This window comes from Somniosus microcephalus, chromosome 12, assembly GCF_052327205.1.
Source record: "Somniosus microcephalus isolate GS21.2 chromosome 12, FLI_Smic_1.0, whole genome shotgun sequence".
Lineage (NCBI taxonomy): Eukaryota > Metazoa > Chordata > Chondrichthyes > Squaliformes > Somniosidae > Somniosus > Somniosus microcephalus.
The window spans coordinates 972555-992137 of NC_140998.1; the positions used below are offsets into that span (position 1 = coordinate 972555).

The 19583-nt window shown below is 44.5% G+C and overlaps 1 protein-coding gene and 1 pseudogene across 1 annotated transcript in view; both read left to right on the forward strand.

Moving 5' to 3' along the window:
• Nucleotides 1–19583, forward strand: part of pomt2 (protein-O-mannosyltransferase 2) — a 242484-nt gene that overhangs the window by 169766 nt on the left and 53135 nt on the right. Inside the window, exon 15 of the mRNA XM_086002508.1 lies at nt 17616–17692. Coding sequence (XP_085858634.1) covers nt 17616–17692 — 77 coding nt within the window. The remainder of the gene's footprint in view (nt 1–17615; nt 17693–19583) is intronic.
• LOC147108973 (protein disulfide-isomerase pseudogene) lies at nt 17979–19371 on the forward strand (annotated as a pseudogene).

Sequence of the window (19583 nt, forward strand, 5' to 3'; positions counted from 1 at the left end):
TTTGCTGCACTCCCTCTATGGCAAGTATATCCTTTCTTAGGTAAGGAGACCAAAACTGCACACAGTACTCCAGGTGTGGTCTCACCAAGGCCTTGTATAACTGTAGTAAGACATCCTTGTTCCTGTACTCAAATCCTCTTGCAATGAAGGCCAACATGCCATTTGCCTTCCTAACTGCTTGCTGCACCTGCATGTTTTCTTTCAGTGACACGTGTACAAGGACACCCAGGTCCCTTTGTACATCAACATTTTCCAATCTATCACCATTTAAATAAAACTCTGCCTTTCTGTTTTTCCTACTGAAGTGGATAACTTCACATTTATCCACGTTATACTGCATCTGCCATGTATTTGCCCGCTCACTCAACTTGTCTAAATCGCCTTGTAGCCTCTTTGCATCCTCCTCCCAACTCTCAATCCCACCTAGTTTCGTGTTGTCAGCAAACTTGGAAATATTACATTTGGTTCCCTCATCCAAATCATTGATATATATTGTGAATAGCTGGGGCCCAAGCACTGATCCCTGCAGTACCCCACTAGTCACCACCTGCCACCCCAAAAAAGACCCATTTATTCCTACTCTCTGTTTCCTGTCTGTTATCCAACTTTCAATCCATGCCAGTATGTTACCCCCAATCCCATGTGCTTCAGTTTTGCACACTAACCTCTTATGTGGGACTTTATCAAAGGCCTTCTGAAAACCCAAATACGCCACATCCACTGGTTCTCCCTTATCTATTCTACCTGTTACATCCTTAAAAAACTCCAGTAGGTTTGTCAAACATGATTTCCCTTTCATAAATCCATGTTGACTTTGTCTAATCCTGTTGATACTTTCTAAGTGTCCTGTTATCACATCCTTTATAATAGACTCTAGCATTTTCCCTACTACTGATGTTAGGCTAACCAGTCTGTAGTTCCCTGTTTTCTCTCTCCCTTTTTTAAATAGTGGGGTTACATTTGCCACCCTCCAATCTGCAGGAACTGTTCCATAATCTATAGAATTGTGGAAGATGACACCCAATGCATCCACTGTTTCCATGGCTACCTCTTTTAGTACTCTGGAATGCGGATTATCAGGCCCTGGGGATTTATCAGCTTTCAGTCCCATTAATTTCTGCAGCAATATTTTTTAACTAATATTAATTTCCTTTAATTCCTCTTTCTCACTAGACCCTTGATTCCCTAGCATTTCTGGGAAGTTATTAGTGTCTTCTGTAAAGACAGAACCAAAGTATTTGTTTAATTGCTCTGCCATTTCCTTGTTCCCCATTATAAATTCTCCCGTTTCTGACTGTAAGGGACCTACATTTGTTTTCACTAATCTTTTTCTTTTTACATACTTGTAGAAGCTTTTACAGTCCGCTTTTATGTTCCTTGCAAGTTTACTCTCGTACTCTATTTTTCCCCTCTTAATCTTTTGGTCCTTTTTTGCTGAACTCTAAACTGCTCCCAATCCTCAGGCTTGCTACTTTTTCTGGCAACTTTATATGACTCCTCTTTGGATCTAAGACAGGAAACTTTCTGGTATCCGGCACGGACGGGACCGACCTGGTGCCAGTCCATCAACAATGCCGGATAACAGAACGCTATAGTAAAAGATACGGAGCTCTGTAAAGCAACAAACCCTAACAGCTTCAAAACAATCGGCACAAGTTGCAAGCGTCTCTGTAGCTTAGCAACAGCTTCAGCTACACGCTTGCACAGCCACAAATGGAGAAAAAAAGTAACTAAAAGTAAAAAAAGTTATCTGAACCGACTCCTGAATTTTGCCGGTGGATAGAGCGTTCATTAATATAGATTGTAAATAGTTGAGGCCCCAGCACTGATCCCTGCGGTTCCCTACTAGTTACCGTTTGCCAACCGGAAAATGACCCATTTATCCCGACTCTCTTTTCTGTTAGTTAGCCAATCCTCTATCCATCCATCCATACTAATATTTTACCCCCAACCCCGTGAGTGCTTATCTTATACAGTAACCTTTTATGTGGCACCTTATCGAATGCCTTCTGGAAATCCAAATACACCACATCCACTGGTTCCCCTTTATCCACCCTGCTCGTTACATCCTCAAAGAACTCCAGCAAATTTTCAAACATGATTTCCCTTTCATAAAACCATGCTGACTCTGCTTGACTGTATTATGATTTTCTAAATGTCCTGCTACCACTTCCTTAATGATGGACTCCAGCATTTTCCCAATGACAGATGTTAGGCTAACTGGTCTATAGTTTCCTGCTTTCTGTCTCCCTCCCTTCTTAAATAGGGGCGTTACATTTGCGGTTTTCCAATCCGCTGGGGCCTTTCCAGAATCCAAGGAATTTGGGTATATTGCAACCAATGCATCCACTATCTCTGCAGCCACTTTTAAGACCCTAGGATGCAGGCCATCGGGTCCAGGGGACTTGTCCACCTTTAGTCCCATTAGTTTGCCTAGTACATTCTCTCTAGTGATGGTGATTGATTTAAGTTCCCCCCCCCACCCCCTCATCCCAATAGCCCCTTGATTATCCATTATTGGGATGCGTTTAGTGTCTTCTACCGTGAAGACTGATACAAAATATTTGTTCAAAGTCATTTCCCTGTTTCCCATTATTAATTCCCCAGACTCATCCTCTCACGGACCAATGTTTGCTTTAGCTACTCTCTTCCTTTTTATATACCTGTAGAAGCTCTTACTGTCTGTTTTTATATTTCTTGCTAGTTTACTCTCATAATCCATCTTCTCTGTCTTTATTTTTTTAGTTGTCCTTTACTGGTTTTTAAAAATTTCCCAATCCTCTGGCCTCCCACTAATCCTGGCAACATTCCTTCCCTCCAACATAAGGTCAGAAATGGGGATGTTCACTGATGACTGCACAGTGTTCAGCGCCATTCACAACTCCTCAGATAATGAAGCAGTCCATGCCCGCAAGGAACAAGACCTGGACGACGTTCAGGCTTGGGCTGATAAGTGGCAGGTAACATTCGCGCCACAGAAGTGCCGGGCAATGACTATCTCCAACAAGCAAGAGTCTAACCACCTCCCCTTGACATTCAACGGCATTACCGTCGCCGAATCCCTCACTATCAACATCCTGGGGGGTCACCACTAACCAGAAACTTAACTGGACCAGCCACATAAATACTGTGGCAACAAGAGCAGGTCAGAGGCTAGGTATTCTGCGGCGAGTGTCTCACCTCCTGACTCCCCAAAGCCTTTCCACCATCTACAAGGCACAAGTCAGGAGTGTAATGGAATACTCTCCACTTGCCTGGATGAGTGCAGCTCCAACAACACTCAAGAAGCTCGACACCATCCAGGACAAAGCAGCCCACTTGATTGGCACCCCATCCACCACCTTAAACATTCACTCCCTCCACCACTGGCGTACCGTGGCTGCAGTGTGTACCATCTACAAGATGCACTGCAGCAACTCGCCAAGGCTTCTTCGGCAGCACCTCCCAAACCCACGACCTCTTCCACCTAGAAGGACAAGGGCAGCAGGCACATGGGAACACCACCACCTCCAGGTTCCCCTCAGTCACACACCATCCTGACTTAGAAGTATATCGCCGATCCTTCATCGTCGCTGGGTCAAAATCCTGGAACTTCCTACCTAACAGCACTGTGGGAGTACCTTCACCACACGGACTGCAGCGGTTCAAGAAGGCGGCTCCCCACCACCGTCTCAAGGGAAACTAGGGATGTCAGTGGCGCCCAGATCCTATAAGCGAATAAAAAAATCGATACCATCCTTTACTTCCTCAGTTAGCCACGGATGATTCTCCCTTCTCTTAAAGTGTTTCCTTCTCACTGGAATATATTTTTGTTGAGAGTTATGAATTATCTCCTTAAATGTCTGCCATTGCTTATCAACCGTCTTACCCTTTAATCTATTTTCCCAGTCCACTTTAGCCAACTCTGCCTTCATACCTTTGTAACTGCCTTTATTTAAGATCAGGACACTGGTTTGAGACCCAACTTTCTCACCCTCCAATTGAATTTGAAATTCAATCACTCTTTCCCAGGTGATCATAGAAACATAGAAGATAGGAGCAGGAGTAGGCCATTCGGCCCCTCGAGCCTGCTCCGCCATTCAATGAGATCATGGCTGATCATCCAAATTCAGTACCCTGTCCCTGCCTTTTCCCCATATCCCTTGATCCCTTCAGCCTCAAGAAACATATCCAACTCTTTCTTGAATATATTTAATGAACTGGCCTCCACCCACCGCCCTCTGTGGCAGAGAATTCCACAGGTTCACCACTCTCTGGGTGAAGAAATTCCTCCTCATTTCAGTCCTAAATGGCTTACCCCTTATCCTTAGACTATGACCCCTGGTTCTGGACTCCCCCGCCATCGGGAACATCCTTCCAGCATCTAGTCTGTCCAGACCTGACAGAATTTTATAGGTTTCGATGAGATCCCCTCTCAATCTTCTAAACTCCAGTGAGTATAAGCCCAATCGACACAATCTCTCCTCATACGTCATTCCTGCCATCCCAGGTATCAGCCTGGTGAATCTTCGCTGCACTCCTTCCATGGCAAGAACGTCCTTCCTCAGGTAAGGCGACCAAAACTGCACACAATACTCAAGGTGCGGTCTCACCAAGGCCCTGTACAACTGTAGCAAGACATCCTTGTTCCTGTACTCGAACCCTCTTGCTACGAAGGCCAACATACCATTTGCCTTCTTAACCGCCTGCTGCACCTGCAAGCTTACCTTCAGCGACTGGTGCATAAGGACACCCAGGTCTCTTTGCAGTTCCCCTTCTCCCAATCTATTGCCATTCAAATAATAATCTGCCTTCCTCTTTTTGCCACCAAAGTGGATAACCTCACATTTATCCACATTATAGTGCATTTGCCATGTTTCTGCCCAATCACCCAACCTGTCCAAATCGTACTGGAGTTTCCCGACATCCTCCTCACAGCTTACCCTCCCGCCCAGCTTTGTGTCGTCTGCAAATTTGGAGATATTACATCCAATTCCCTCGTCCAGATCATTAATATATATTGTGAACAGCTGGGGTCCTAGGACCGATCCTTGCGGTACCCCACTAGTCACTGCCTGCCACTCGGAAAACGACCCATTTATTCCAACTCTTTGCTTTCTGTCCGCCAACCAGTTCTCTATCCAAGTCAATACCTTGCCCCCAATCCCATGTGCCTTAATTTTGCACGCTAATCTCTTATGTGGGACCTTATCGAAAGCCTTCTGAAAGTCCAAATACACCACATCCACTGGTTCTCCCTTATCTATTTTACCAGTTACATCCTCAAAAAATTCCAGTAGATTAGTCAAGCATGCTTTACCTTTTGTAAATCCATGTTGACTTTGTCGGATCCTGTCACTGCTTTCCAAGTGCTCTGCTATTACATCTTTTATGATAGACTCTAGCATTTTCCCCACTACCGATGTCAGGCTTACCGGTCTATAATTCCCCGCTTTTTCTCTACCACCTTTTTTGAATAGTGGGGTAACATTAGCTACCCTCCAATCCATGGGTACCGTTCCAGAGTCTATCGAGTTCTGGAAGATGATCAGTAATGCATCTACTATCTCTAGGGCCACTTCCTTCAGTACCCTGGGATGTAGACCATCAGGCCCTGGGGATTTATCGGCCTTCAGTCCCATCAATTTTCCTAACACCATTTTCCTACAAATACTGATTTCTTTCAGTTCCTCGCTTTCATCAGAACCTATGTTCCATAGAAACATAGAGATAGGAACAGGAGTAGGCCATTCGGCCCTTCGAGCCTGCTCCGCCATTCAATGAGATCATGGCTGATCTTCGTCTGAGATCATAGCTGATCTTACCAGTTCAGTACCCCGTCCCCGCCTTTTCTCCGTAACCCTTAATCCCCTTAGCCTTCAGAAATATATCCAATTCTCTCTTGAAAATATTTATTGAATTAGCCTTCACAGCCCTCTGTGGCAGGGAATTCCACAGGCTCACCACTCTTTGAGTGAAGAAATTCTTCCTCATCTCTGTTTTAAATGATTTGCCCGCTATTTTTAGACTGTGGCCCCTGGTTCTGTGCTCCCCGGCCATTGGAAACATTCTCTCTGAATTCAGCCTGTCCAGGCCTGCCATAATTTTATATGTTTCGATGAGATCCCCTCTCAATCTTCTAAACTCCAGTGAGTACAAGCCCAAACTATTTAATCTCTCTTCGTAGGTCATTCCCGCCATTCCAGGTATCAGCCTGGTGAATCGCCGTTGCACTCTTTCCATGGCAAGAACATCCTTCCGCAGATGGGGCGACCAAAACTGTACACAATACTCCAGATGCGGTCTCACCAGCACCTTGTACAGCTGTAGTAAGGTATCCCTATTCCTATACTCGAACCCCCTTGATATGAAGGCCAACATACCATTTGCCTTCTTGATCGCCTGTTGCACCTGCATGCTCTCCTTCAGTGACTGGTGCACAAGAACACCCAGGTCCCTCTGCACTTCCCCATCTCCCAATCTATTGCCATTTAGATAATAATCTACCCTCCTGTTTTTACCCCCAAAGTGGATAACCTCGCATTTATCCACATTATAGTGCATCTGCCACGTATCTGCCCATTCCCCCAACCTGTCCAAATCGCACTGTAGCCTCCTGACATCCTCATCAGAGCCCACCCCTCCTCCTAGTTTAGTGTCGTCAGCGAATTTGGAAATATTGCATCCAATTCCCTGATCCAGATCATTTATATATATTGTGAACAGCTGGGGTCCCAGGACAGATCCTTGCGGCACCCCGCTGGTCACTGCCTGCCACTCCGAAAACGAGCCGTTTATTCCAACTCTCTGTTTTCTATCCGCCAGCCAGTTCTCTATCCACGTTAATACTTTGCCCCCAATCCCATGAGCCTTAATTTTGCATGATAATCTTTTGTGTGGAACCTTATCGAAGGCTTTCTGGAAGTCAAGGTACACCACATCCACTGGCTCTCCCCCATCTATTTTACCAGTTACTTCCTCAAAAAATTCCAGCAGATTAGTCAAACACGATTTACCCTTTGTAAATCCATGTTGACTCTGTCCGATCCTTTCCCCATTTGTCAAGTGCTCCGCTATTTTATCCTTAATAATGGACTCTAGCATTTTGCCCACAACCGATGTAAGGCTTACTGGTCTATAATTCCCTGCTTTCTCTCTACCCCCCTTTTTAAATATTGGGGTAACATTAGCTACCCTCCAATCCACGGGTACTGTTCCCGAGTCAATGGAGTTCCGGAAGATGATCCTTAGAGCATCTGCTATCTCCAGGGCCACCTCCTTAAGTACCCTAGGATGTAGTTTATCAGGCCCCGGGGATTTGTCGGCCTTCAGTCCCCTCAACTTACCCAACACCATATCCCTAGAGATACTAATTTCTGTCAGCTCCTCCCTCTCATTAGTCCCTATGTTTGCCGATATTCCTGGGAGGTTATTTGTGTCCTCCTTTGTGAAGACAGAACCAAAGTATGCATTTAGTTGGTCTGCCATTTCCTTGTTTCCCATTATAAATTCCCCTGATTCTGACTGTAAGGGACCTACGCTTGACTTCACTAATCTTTTTCTCTTCACATATCTATAAAAGCTTTTACAGTCAGTTTTTATGTTCCCTGCTAGCTTACTCTCATATTCTATTTTCCCTTTCTTAATTAATCCCTTTGTCCTCCTTTGTTGACTCCTAAACTGCTCCCAATCCTCAGGATTATTGCTTTTTCTAGCCAATTTATATGTCCTCTCCTTGGATCTTATGCTATCCCTAATTTCCCTTGTTAGTTACGGTTGAGTCACTTTTTTTGTTTTATTTTAACGCCAAACTGGGATGAACAAATTCTGGAGCTCATCCATTCGGTCTTTGAATGTTTGCCATTGCCGATCCACCGTCAACCCTTTGAGCGCCATTCCCCACTCAATCCTACCCAACTCGCTCCTCAGACCATCGTAGTTTCCTTTATTTAAATTGAGGACCCTTGTCTCTGAGTCAACTACTTCATTCTCCATCTTAATGAAGAATTCGATCATATTATGATCGCTCCGACCCAAGGGGCCTCGCACAACAAGATTGCTAATTAATCCTTTCTCGTTGCATAATACCCAGTCTAAGATGGCCTGATCTCTGGTTGGTTCCTCAACATATTGGTCCAGGAAACCATCCCGTAAACACTCCAGGAATTCCTCCTCCGCAGTATTGTTACTAATTTGGTTGGCCCAATCTATATGTAGGTTAAAGTCACCCATGATGACTGCTGTGCCCTTATTGCACGCTTCTTTAATTTCCCTTTTAATGCCATCCCCAACCTCCACCTTACTGTTTGGAGGTCTCTATACCACTCCCACTAATGTTTTTTTCCCCTTAGTATTTCTCAATTCTACCCATACAGATTCCACATCATCAGAGCTAATATCCTTCATTACAATTGTATTAATCCCTTCTTTAACCAGTAATGCCACCCCACCTCCCTTTCCTTTTTGCCTATCTTTCCTGAATATCGAATACCCCTGGATGTTGAGTTCCCAGTCTTGGCCATCCTTGAGCCACGTTTCCGTAATCCCAACCAAATCATATTCGTTTACCTCTATTTGCGCAGCCAATTCGTCCACTTTATTACAAATGCTCCTCGCATTAAGACACAAAGCCTTTAGGCTTGTTTTTTTAACGCTCTTAGACCTATTAGAATTATTATTTACTGTGGCCACGTTTGATTTAAACTGTTGATTTCTCTGACTGCCACTTTTGTTTTTCTCCTTCCTATCTTTTGCTTTTATCCCTGTTTTCCTTTCCTCTGTCTCCCTGCTCAGCTTCCCAACCCCCTGCCATTTTAGTTTAAACCCTCCCGAACGGTGCTAGCAAACCTCCCCGCAAGGATATTTATCCCGCTCTGGTTCAGGTGCAACCCGTCCGACTTGTACAAGTCCCACCTTTCCCAGAAGCAGGCCCAGTGATCCTGGAAACTAAAGCCCTCCCTCCTGCACCAACTCTTTAGCCACGCATTCATCTGCTCTATCCTCCTATTCCTATACTCACTAGCACGTGGCACCGGGAGTAATCCAGAGATTACAACCTTTGAGGTCCTGCTCTTTAATCTGCTACCTAGCTCCCTAAATTCTTGTTGCAGGACCTCATCCCTCTTCCTACCTATGTCGTTGGTCCCAATGTGAACCACGACCTCTGCCTGTTCACCCTCCCCCTTCAGAATGCCCTGCAGCCATTCAGTGACATCCTTGACCCTGGCACCAGGGAAGCAACAAACCATCCTGGAGTCACGTCTACGGCCACAGAACCGTCTATCTGTTCCCCTTACGATAGAATCCCCTACCACTATTGCTCTCCCACTCTTTTTCCTCCCTTCCTGAGCAGCAGCAACACCCCTGGTGCCAGGAAGTTGGCTGCTGCTGCCTTCCTCTGGTGAGTCATCCCCCTCAACAGTATCCAAATTGGTATACCTGTTTGAAAGGGGGATGGCCACAGGGGTCTCCTGCACTACCTGCCTGCTTCTACTGCTCCGCCTGGTGGTCACCCATTTCCCTCCTGCCTGTGCAGCCCTACCCTGCGGCGTGAACAACTCATCAAACGTGTAATGCACGACCCTCTCAGCATTGTGAATGCTCCACAACCCATCCATCCGCAGCTCCAGCGCCTCAATATGGCCCGTTAGTAGCTGCAGCTGGATGCATTTCTGGCACACGTCATCAGGGACACTGGCAGCGTCCCTGAATTCCCACATAGAGCAAGAGGAGCATAACACGGGGCTGGGCTCTCCTGGCATGACTTACCCCTTTAATTAGTTTAAATTAATTCAATACCACCAGTTAAAGATATACTCTAGGGCGCTTATTTACCAACTGTCCCCACTACACCACAGAGACCCAAGAAAATATAAACCGCAGAATTTAAGCTTGTAATAAAAGAAATACTCACCAACCAATCACTTACCTGCTTCCTGGTGACGTCACGCTTGGATTACTTTTTACCTCTCTCCTCTGCTGTTGAATTGGTACGCCTCACCTCGCAACTGCCGCCGATTTGAAACTGCCGCCGCTTTTAAGCTCTGCCGCCGGTCACTGCCCCCTCACAGGTCCAATGCTCTGATCGGGCCTCACCTCGCAACTGCCGCCGATTTGAAACTGCCACCGCTTTTAAGCTCTGCCGCCGGTCACTGCCCCCTCACAGGTCCAATGCTCTGATCGGGCCTCACCTCGCAACTGCCGCCGATTTGAATCTGCCGCCGCTTTTAAGCTCTGCCGCCGGTCACTGCCCCCTCACAGGTCCAATGCTCAGATCAGGCCTCACCTTGCAACTGCCGCCGATTTGAAGCTGCCGCCGCTTTTAAGCTCTGCCGCTATCCTTTACTATGAGATCATTTTTTCATCCTGTCTCATTACACAGTACCAGATCTAAGATAGCCTGCTCCCTGGTTGGTTCCACAATGTATTGTTCTCGGAAACCATCCAGGATACATTGTATGAACTCTTCCTCGAGGCCAATTTGATTTGCCCAATCAATATGAAGATTAAAATGGGGGATCTTGGCTACAAGGACAGGTTGGAAAAGCTGGATTTGTTTTCATTAGAGCAAAGGAGGTTGAGGGGTGATTTGATAGAGGTGTACAAGATTATGTTGGGTTTGGATAGGCTAGACAGGGAAAGACTGTTCCCACTAGTTGATGGTGCAAGGACTAGGGGACACAGATTTAAGGTTTTGGGCAAGAGATACAGGGGGATGTGAGGAAAAAAAATTTTACGCAGCGAGTGGTGATGAGCTGGAATTCGCTGCCAACGGAAGTTGCGGAAGCGGAGACACTCTGTTTTCTAGGGGAGACTGGATAGACACTTGAGGGAAATAAAATTGCAGGGCTACGGGGATAGAGCGGGGGAATGGGACTGACTGGATTGCTCTGCAGAGAGCCAGCACGGACGCGATGGGCTGAATGGCCTCCTTCTGTAGCATTATGACTCTATAATTATAACTCTAACACTGGTTAGGCCCCAACTGGAGTACTGTGCCCAATTCTGGGAACCACATTTTCGGAAGGATGTCAAGGCCTTGGAGAGGGAGCAGAGGACATTTACTAGAATAGTACCAGGGATGAGGGACTTCAGTTATGTGGAGAAACTGGGATTGTTTCCTCGGAGCAGAGAAGAACATAAGAAATAAGAGCAGTAGGCAATATGGCCCCTCGAGTCTGCTCCGCCATTCAGTAAGATCATGGCTGATCATCGACCTGAACTCTACTTTCCCGCCCAATCTCCATATCCCTTGATTCCCCTAGAATCCAAAAATCTATTTATCTCAGCTTTGAATATACTCAAAGACTCAGCATTCACAGCCCTCTGGGGCAGAGAATTCCAAAGATTCACCACCCCCTGAGTGAAGAAATCTCTCCTCATCTCAGTCTTAAATGGCCGACCCCTTAGCCTGAGACTATGCCCCTAAATTATAGACACTCCAGCCAGGGGAAACAACCTCTCAGCATCTACCCTGTCAATCCCCTTCAGAATCTTGTATGTTTCAATGAGATCACCTCTCATTCTTCTAAACTCCAGAGAGTATCGGCCCATTCTACACAACCTCTCATCATAGGACAGCCCTCTTATCCAAGTAATCATAAGAGCATAAGAACTAGGAGCAGGAGTAGGCCCTTCGAGCCTGCTCCGCCTTTCAATGAGATCATGGTTGATCTTCTGCCTCAATTCCATTCACCGGCCTTATCGCCATATCCCTTGATGCCCTTACTAGTCAGAAATCTATCAACTTCTGTTTTGAATATACCCAATGACTGAGCCTCCACAGCCCTCTGGGATAGAGAATTCCAAAGATTCACCACCCTCTGTGTGAAGAAATTTCTTCTCATCTCAGTCCTGAATGGCCTACCCTTTATGCTGAGGCTGTGGCCCCTGGTTCTGGACTCCCTAGCCAAGGGAAACATTTTCCCAGCATCCAACCTATCAAACTCTGTAATAATTTATTATGCTTCAATGAGATCCCCCCTCATTCTTCTGAATTCAGGAGAATACAGGCCTTGTTTATGCAATCTCTTCTCATACGACAGTCCCGCCATCCCAGGAATCAATCTCGTGAACCTTCGTTGCACTCCCTCTATGGCAAGTATATCCTTCCTTAGGTAAATGTAAGAAGTCACACAACACCAGGTTATAGTCCAACAGCTTTATTTGAAATCACAAGCTTTCGGAGCGCTGCTCCTTTGTCAGAGGGAGTAGCCTTCCCTGTTAATCCCTCTGATGAAGGAGCAGCGCTCCGAAAGCTTGTGATTTCAAATAAAGCTGTTGGACTATAACCTGGTGTTGTGTGACTTCTTACATTTGTCCACCCCAGTCCAACTCCGGCATCTCCACACCATGGCTTCCTTAGGTAAGGAGACCAAAATTGTACACAGTACTCCAGGTGTGGTCTCACCAAGGCCCGATATAATTGGAGTAAGACTTCTTTACTCCTGTACTCAAATCCTCTTGTAATGAAGGCCAGCATACCATTTGCCTTCCTAATGTCTTGCTGCACCTGCACATTCACTTTCAGTGACTCATGTACAAGGACACCCAGGTCCCTTTGAGCATCTGCATTCCCCAATCTTTCACATAGAAACATAGGAGCAGGAGTAGGCCATTCGGCCCCTCGAGCCTGTTCCGCCATTTAATGAGATCATGGCTGATCATCCAAATTCAGTACCCTGTCCCTGCCTTCTCCCCATATCCCTTTAGCCTTAAATATATCTAACTCCTTCTTGAATATATTTAATGAATTGGCCTCAACTGCCTTCTGTGGTAGAGAATTCCACAGGTTCACCACTCTCTGGGTGAAGAAATTTCTCCTCATCTCTGTCTTAAATGGCTTACCCCTTATTCTTAGACTGTGACCCCTGATCCTGGACTCCCCGGCCATCGGGAACATCCTTCCTGCATCAAGTCTGTCTAGTCCTGTTAGAATTTTATATGTTTCAATGAGATCCCCTCTCATTCTTCTGAAATCCAGCGAGTATAAACCCAGTCGACCCAATCTCTCCTCATACGTCATTTCTGCCATCCCAGGTATCAGTCTGGTGAATCTTCGCTGCACTCTGCCTTTCTGTTTTTTCTACCAAAGTGGATAACTTCACATTTATCCACATTATATTCCATCTGCCATGTCCTCGCCCACTCACTGAGCCTGTCGCGATCCCCTTGAAGCCTCTTCACATCCTCTTCACAACTGACACTGCCACCTAGCTTTGTATCCTCAGCAAATTTGGAAATGTTACATTTAGTCCCCTCATCCAAATCATTGATATAGATTGTGAATAGCTGGGGCCCAAGCACCGATCCTTGTGGTACCCCACTAGTCACAGCCTGCCATCCTGAAAAAGACCTGTTTATCCCTACTCTTTGTTTTCTGTGTGTTAACCAATACTCAATCCATGCTAGTATACTACCCCCAATTTCATGTGCCCTAATTTTGTTTACCAACCTCTTATGTGGGACCTTATCGAAGGCCTTCTGAAAATCCAAACACACCACATCTACCGGTTCCCCTTTGTCTACGCCACTAGTTATATCCTCAAAGAACTCCAATAGGTTTGTTAAACAAGATTTCCCTTTCATAAATCCATGTTAACTCTGCCCAATCTTACCATTAGTTTCCAAGTGCCCAGTTATTGCATCCTTTATAATAGATTCCAGCATTTTCCCAACTACTGATGTGAGGCTAACAGGTCTGTAGTTCCCCGTTTTTTCTCTCCCTCCTCTCTTAAATAGCGGGGTTACATTTGCTATCCTCCAATCTGCAGGAACCGTTCCAGAATCTATAGAATTTTGGAAGATGACAACCAATGCGTCCACTATCCCAATGGCCAACTCTTTTAAAACACCAGGATGTAGGTCATCTGGTCCTTGGGATTTATCGACTTTTAGTCCCATTAATTTTGCTAGTACTGTTTTTTTACTAATAATTTCTTTAAGTTCCTCATTCTCGCCACACCCTTGGTTTTCTCGTATTTCTGGGAGGTGTTTTGTGTCTTCCGTGAAGGCAGAAACAAAGTATTTATTTAATTTCTCTGCCATTTCCTCATTCCCCATTATAAATTCTCCCGTCTCTGACTGTAAAGGACCTACATTTACCTTCGCCAGCCTTTTCCTTTTCACGTACCTATAGAAGTTTTTACAATCCGTCTTTATATTTTTCGTTAGTTTGTGCTCATATTCCATTTTTGCTTTCTTTATCAATTTCTTGGTCCCCCTTTGCTGATTTCTAATCCTTCATTGCACCGCCTCCAAGGCAAGTATATCCTTCGTTAGATAAGGAGACCAAAACTGTGCACAGTACTCCAGGTGTGGTCTCACCAAGGCCCTGTATAATTGTAGCAAGACTTACTTACTCTTATACTCCACCCCCCTTGCAATAAAAGCCAACATGCCATTTGCCTTCCTTTATTGCTTGCTGTACCTGCATGCTAGCTTTCTGTGTTTCTTGCACGAGGACACCCAAATCCCTCTGAACACCAACATTTGAAAGTTTCTCACCATTTAAAAAATATTCTGTTTTTCTATTCTTCCTACCAAAGTGAATAACCTCACATTTCCCTACATTATACTCCACCTGCCACCTTACTGCCCACTCACTCAGTCTATCTATATCCCTTTGCAGACTCTGTGTTCTCCTCACAGCTTACTGTCCCACCTAGCTTTGTATCATCAGCAAACTTGGATACATTACACTCGGCCCCTTCATCTAGGTCATTAATATAGATTGTAAATAGCTGAGGCCCCAACACTGATCCTTGCGGCACCCCACTAGTTACAGCCTGCCAACCTGAAAAAGATCTGTTTATCCCTACTCTCTGTTTACTGTCCATTAACCAATCCTCTATCCATACTACTATATTACCCCCAACCCCATGAGCCCTAATCTTGTGTAATAACCTTTTATGTGGCACCTTATCGAATGCCTTCTGGAAATCCAAATATACTGCAGCCACTGGTTCCCCTTTATCTACCCTGCCAGTTACATCCTCAAAAAACTCTAATAAATTTGTCAAACACGATTTCCCTTTCATAAACCCATGTTGACTCTGCCTAATCATGTTATGATTTTCCAAGTGCCCTGATACAACTTCCTTAACAATGGATTCCAGCATTTCCCGATGACTGATGTCAGGCTAACTGGCCTGTAGTTCCCTGTTTTCTCTCTCCCTCCTTTCTTGAATAGCGGTGTCACATTTGCGACCTTCCATTCTGCTGGGACCATTCCAGAATCTAGGGAATTTTGGAAGATCAAATCCAATGCATCCACTATCTCTGCAGCCACCTCTTTTAGAACCCTAGGATGTAGGCCGTCGGGTCCAGGGGATTTATCGGCTTTTAGTCCCATTAATTTCTCTAGTACTTTTTCTCTACTTATATTAATGACGTTAAGTTCCTCACCCTCATTAGACCCTTGGTTCCCCACCATTTTTGGTATGCTATTTGTGTCTTCTGATGTGAAGACAGATACAAAATATTTGTTTAACGTTTCTGCCATTTCCTTATTCCCCATAATCATTTCTCCTGTCTCAGCCTCTAAGGGACCAACGTTTACTTTTGCTACTCTTTTCCTTTTTACGTACTTGTAGAAACTCTTACAATCTGCTTTTATATTTCTTGCTAGTTTTCTCTCTCATTCTATTTTTTCCCTTTTTTAACAATTTTTTGGTCAACCTTTGCTGGTTTCTGAAACTCTCCCAATCCTCAGGGTTGCTATTATGCTTTGCAACATTATAAGCTGCTTCTTTCAATCTAATGCTATCCTTAACTTCTTTAGTTAGCCACGGTTGGATCACTTTTCCCGTGGAGCTTTTGTTTCTCAATGGAATGTATTTTTGTTGAGAATTATGAAATATTTCTTTAAATGCTAGCCACTGCTTATCTACCGCCATATCTTTTTAATCTATTTTTTCAATCTACCTTAGCCAACTCGCCCCTCATAATGAAATTGGCTTTATTTAAGTTTAAGACTCTAGTTTCGGACTTAGGCAAGTCACTCTCAAAATTAACATGAAATTCTCTAATCTTATGAACACTCTGCCCCAGAGGATCCTTTACTATGAGATTGCTAATTAACCCTGTCTCATTACACAATAAGAGATCTAAAATGGCCTGTTCCCTGGTTGGTTCTGTGACATGTTGTTCTAGGAAACTGTCTCAAATGCATTCCATGAATTCGTCCTCCAGACTACCTTTGTCAATTTGATTTGTCCAGTCTATATGAAGATTAAAGTCCCCCAAGATTATTGCATTACCTTTGTTGCAAGCTCCTACTATTTCTTGATTAATATTCTGTCCAAAGGTATAGCTACTGTTCGGGGGCCTATATACTACTCCTACCAGTGTTTACTGCCTCGTTAGTCCTTATCTCCACCCATACTGATTCTATTTCCTGCTCTTCCGAGCCGAGATCCTTTCTCGCAACTGTCCTTATGTCATCCTCTATTATCAGGGCTACTCCCCCTCCTTTTCCATTCTGCCTGTCTTTTTGAAACGTCAAGTACCCAAGAACATTTAGTTCCCAACCTTGGCCACCTTGCAACCATGTCTCAGTAATGGCTATTGGATCTAATCCATTTATCTCTATTGTGGCACTAGTTCATCTATCTTGTACATTCAGATAAAGAGCCTTTAATTTAAATATTTTACCATTATTCCCTGCTTTGACCTTATTCTCTGCTGCACTGCTACCGTTAAACTCTCTGTCCCTTCCTGTCACACTCTGCTTATTTTTACCCAAATCGCTACACTGCTCTATTGCCTTGACCTTTCTCTTTAGATTTCTAAATTTCCCCTCCCCCCCCCCCTTTTTTTTTCCGAAGGCTATGGAGAGTTTTAATAGAGGTGTTCAAAATTATGAGGGGTTTTAATTGAGTAGATAGTGATCCCTGTTTCCACTAGTAGGAGGGTCGGTAACCAGAGCAAACAGATTTAAGATAATTCGCAAAAAATCCAGAGGGAAATGAGAAGAAATTTAACACAGCGAGTTATGATCTGGTATGCACTGCCTGAAAGGAAGCAGATTTAATAGTAACTTTCAAAAGAGAATTGGAAACATACATGAAGGGGGGGAAATTAGCAGGGTGGTGGGGAAAGAGCAAGGGAGTGAGACTAATTGGATAGCTCTTTCAAAGAGCTGGCACAGGCAAGATGGGCCAAATGGCACGCTTTCATTCTATGATTCAAATCCCTCCATGTCTTCATCTTTGAATAGCTCCATGCCCTTGCTCCAGTCTACCTTTGCAACTTCTTCCAGACGCTCTCCCTCCCACTGCTGTGATCTGAACTGTTGGCCTCCTGTTCATGGTGCCCGCTACTGTCCCACTACTGACAGCTGCTAACTTCTACTGTTTGAACCTTCCTCCAAGACCCATTTGCCTCTCGACCTCTCTCTCCCATTTAAAAACTGTCTCAAACTCCATCTTTTCCCCTAGCCTTCAGTCACACTTTCCCAAGCACTCTTAGTTTGCCATTCCTTTTACCAGTATTCTACAAAATTCCATTGGATGTTCTACGCTATACAAGCTATTGTCCATCATTCAACGGAGCATGTGCTAAAGCCAATAACTACCCACTGGACTTCGTGGTTCCACGTATATGGGCACATCGTAATAAGAACTTTATCATTGCAGTACCGAATATCAGCCTGGAGGTACTGAAACCCTCGTTCCCAGAGATCCTGCTGGAGTCGCATGTCGTTATGATCCGGGTCAGTAATTTTTAGTAAATGTCAATCACAGAGCAGCCTGTCTCTGATATTATTCCAGTCCATTATTCTAGCGCATTGAATAAACTCTTTTTTTATTAATTCATTCACAAGGGCAACTTGTATTGTGGGCGTTGCTGGCAAGGCCAGCATTTATTGCCCATCTCTAATTGCCCTTGAGAAGGTGGTGGTGAGCCGCCTTCGTGAACAACTGCAGTCCGTGTAGTGAAGGTACTCCCACAGTGCTATTAGGGAGAGTGTTCCAGGATTTTGACCCAACCATCAACATCCAGTGCGGGGATACCCCACCATTACGTTTTTTTTAAATGGAGACAAGAGCAATCTGAAGGACTATGCAGCTGGAAGACAGCATGAAGATATTGTTAACTGGCTGAAGAAACGCACGGGACCCACAGCAGACACCATCACTGAAGCAGATGTTGAGAAACTAGTAGAGTCATCCGAAGTGTTTGTCATTGGGTTTTTCAAGGATGGGGAAGGGAGCGATGCCAAAATATTCCTGTAGAGGCCATTGCCGAGGTGCCATTCAGAATCGCTTCAGATGCAGCCATCTTTACCAAGTATGATGTGAAGAAGGATGGAGTTGTCCTTTTTAAGAAATTCAATGAGGGTCATAATGTCTATGATGGAGAATATACGAAGGAGAATCTAGTCAAATTTATCAAAAGCAACCAGCTGCCTCTGGTTATTGAGTTCACTGAGCAGACTGCTCCAAAGATCTTCGGCGGTGATATCAAGACCCACATGCTGCTGTTCATCCCCAAGAGCTCACCGAGCTTCCAGGACAATTTGAACAACTTCAAGAAAGCAGTGGAAAGCTTCAAGAGAAATGTCCTATTCATCTACATCGACAGCGAAGTTGATGACAACCAAAGAGTTCTGGAATTTTTCGGTTTGAAGACAGAGGAATGCCCGGCCATTTGCATCATCACCCTCGAAGAGGAGATGACCAACTACAAGCCAGAGACCAAGGACATCACTGTCGAGAATGTAAGAGATTTCTGCAACCAGTTCTTGGAAGGGAAGTTGAAGCCTCACCTCATGAGCCAAGACATTCCTGAAGACTGGGACAAAACTTCTGTCAAAGTCCTAGTTGGCAAAAACTTTGAGGAAGTTGCCTTTGACGAAACTGAGGATGTTTTTGTTGAATTCTATGCTCCATGGTGCGGTCACTGCAAACAGCTGGGAGAAAAGTACAAGGATAATGACAAAATAGTTATTGGAATGATGGATTCCACTGCTAATGAAATTGAGTCCATGAAAATCCACAGTTTCCCGATCCTGAAGTTCTTCCCTGCTGGTTCTGAGCGAATGATTATAGATTTCAATGGTGAGGACACTTGAATCTTTTGTCACATTCATAGAGAGCGGAGGAAAAGATGGTCGTGCTGTTGATGAGAATCTCGAAGAGGATGAGGAAGCGGAGAAGTTGGAGCCAGAAGATGAAGAAGCTGATCATTTTAAAGATGAATTGTAAAAAAAAATTACAGCCAAAAAGCACTAGTTTTTTGTACAATTCAAAAATGCAGTAAAGGTGAAATATTTAACATCAAGTCTGAGTTGATAAACCAGGGACTATCCAACCAATTGTCAGTGCACACTGTGCAGTTGCCATCAATTTGTTAATTTATTAGGGATACCTACACTTGGGAACTTTTTTTTGTTTCTTGTTACTGATTCACGTAATGTACTTTTGTACAGGATTTTTAACTTGTTTGTATTAACATTACATATTTGCCTGGTGATGGAAGGTTGTCGTGCACTTCGTGTGTCCGAGTGCCTAGATGGAGATGAGTGCTGAACTAGGGCCACTGCTAGGGGGAAGAAATAAACAGATGGGCCATTGGAATCCTTCAGAAGCAGTATTGTTAAA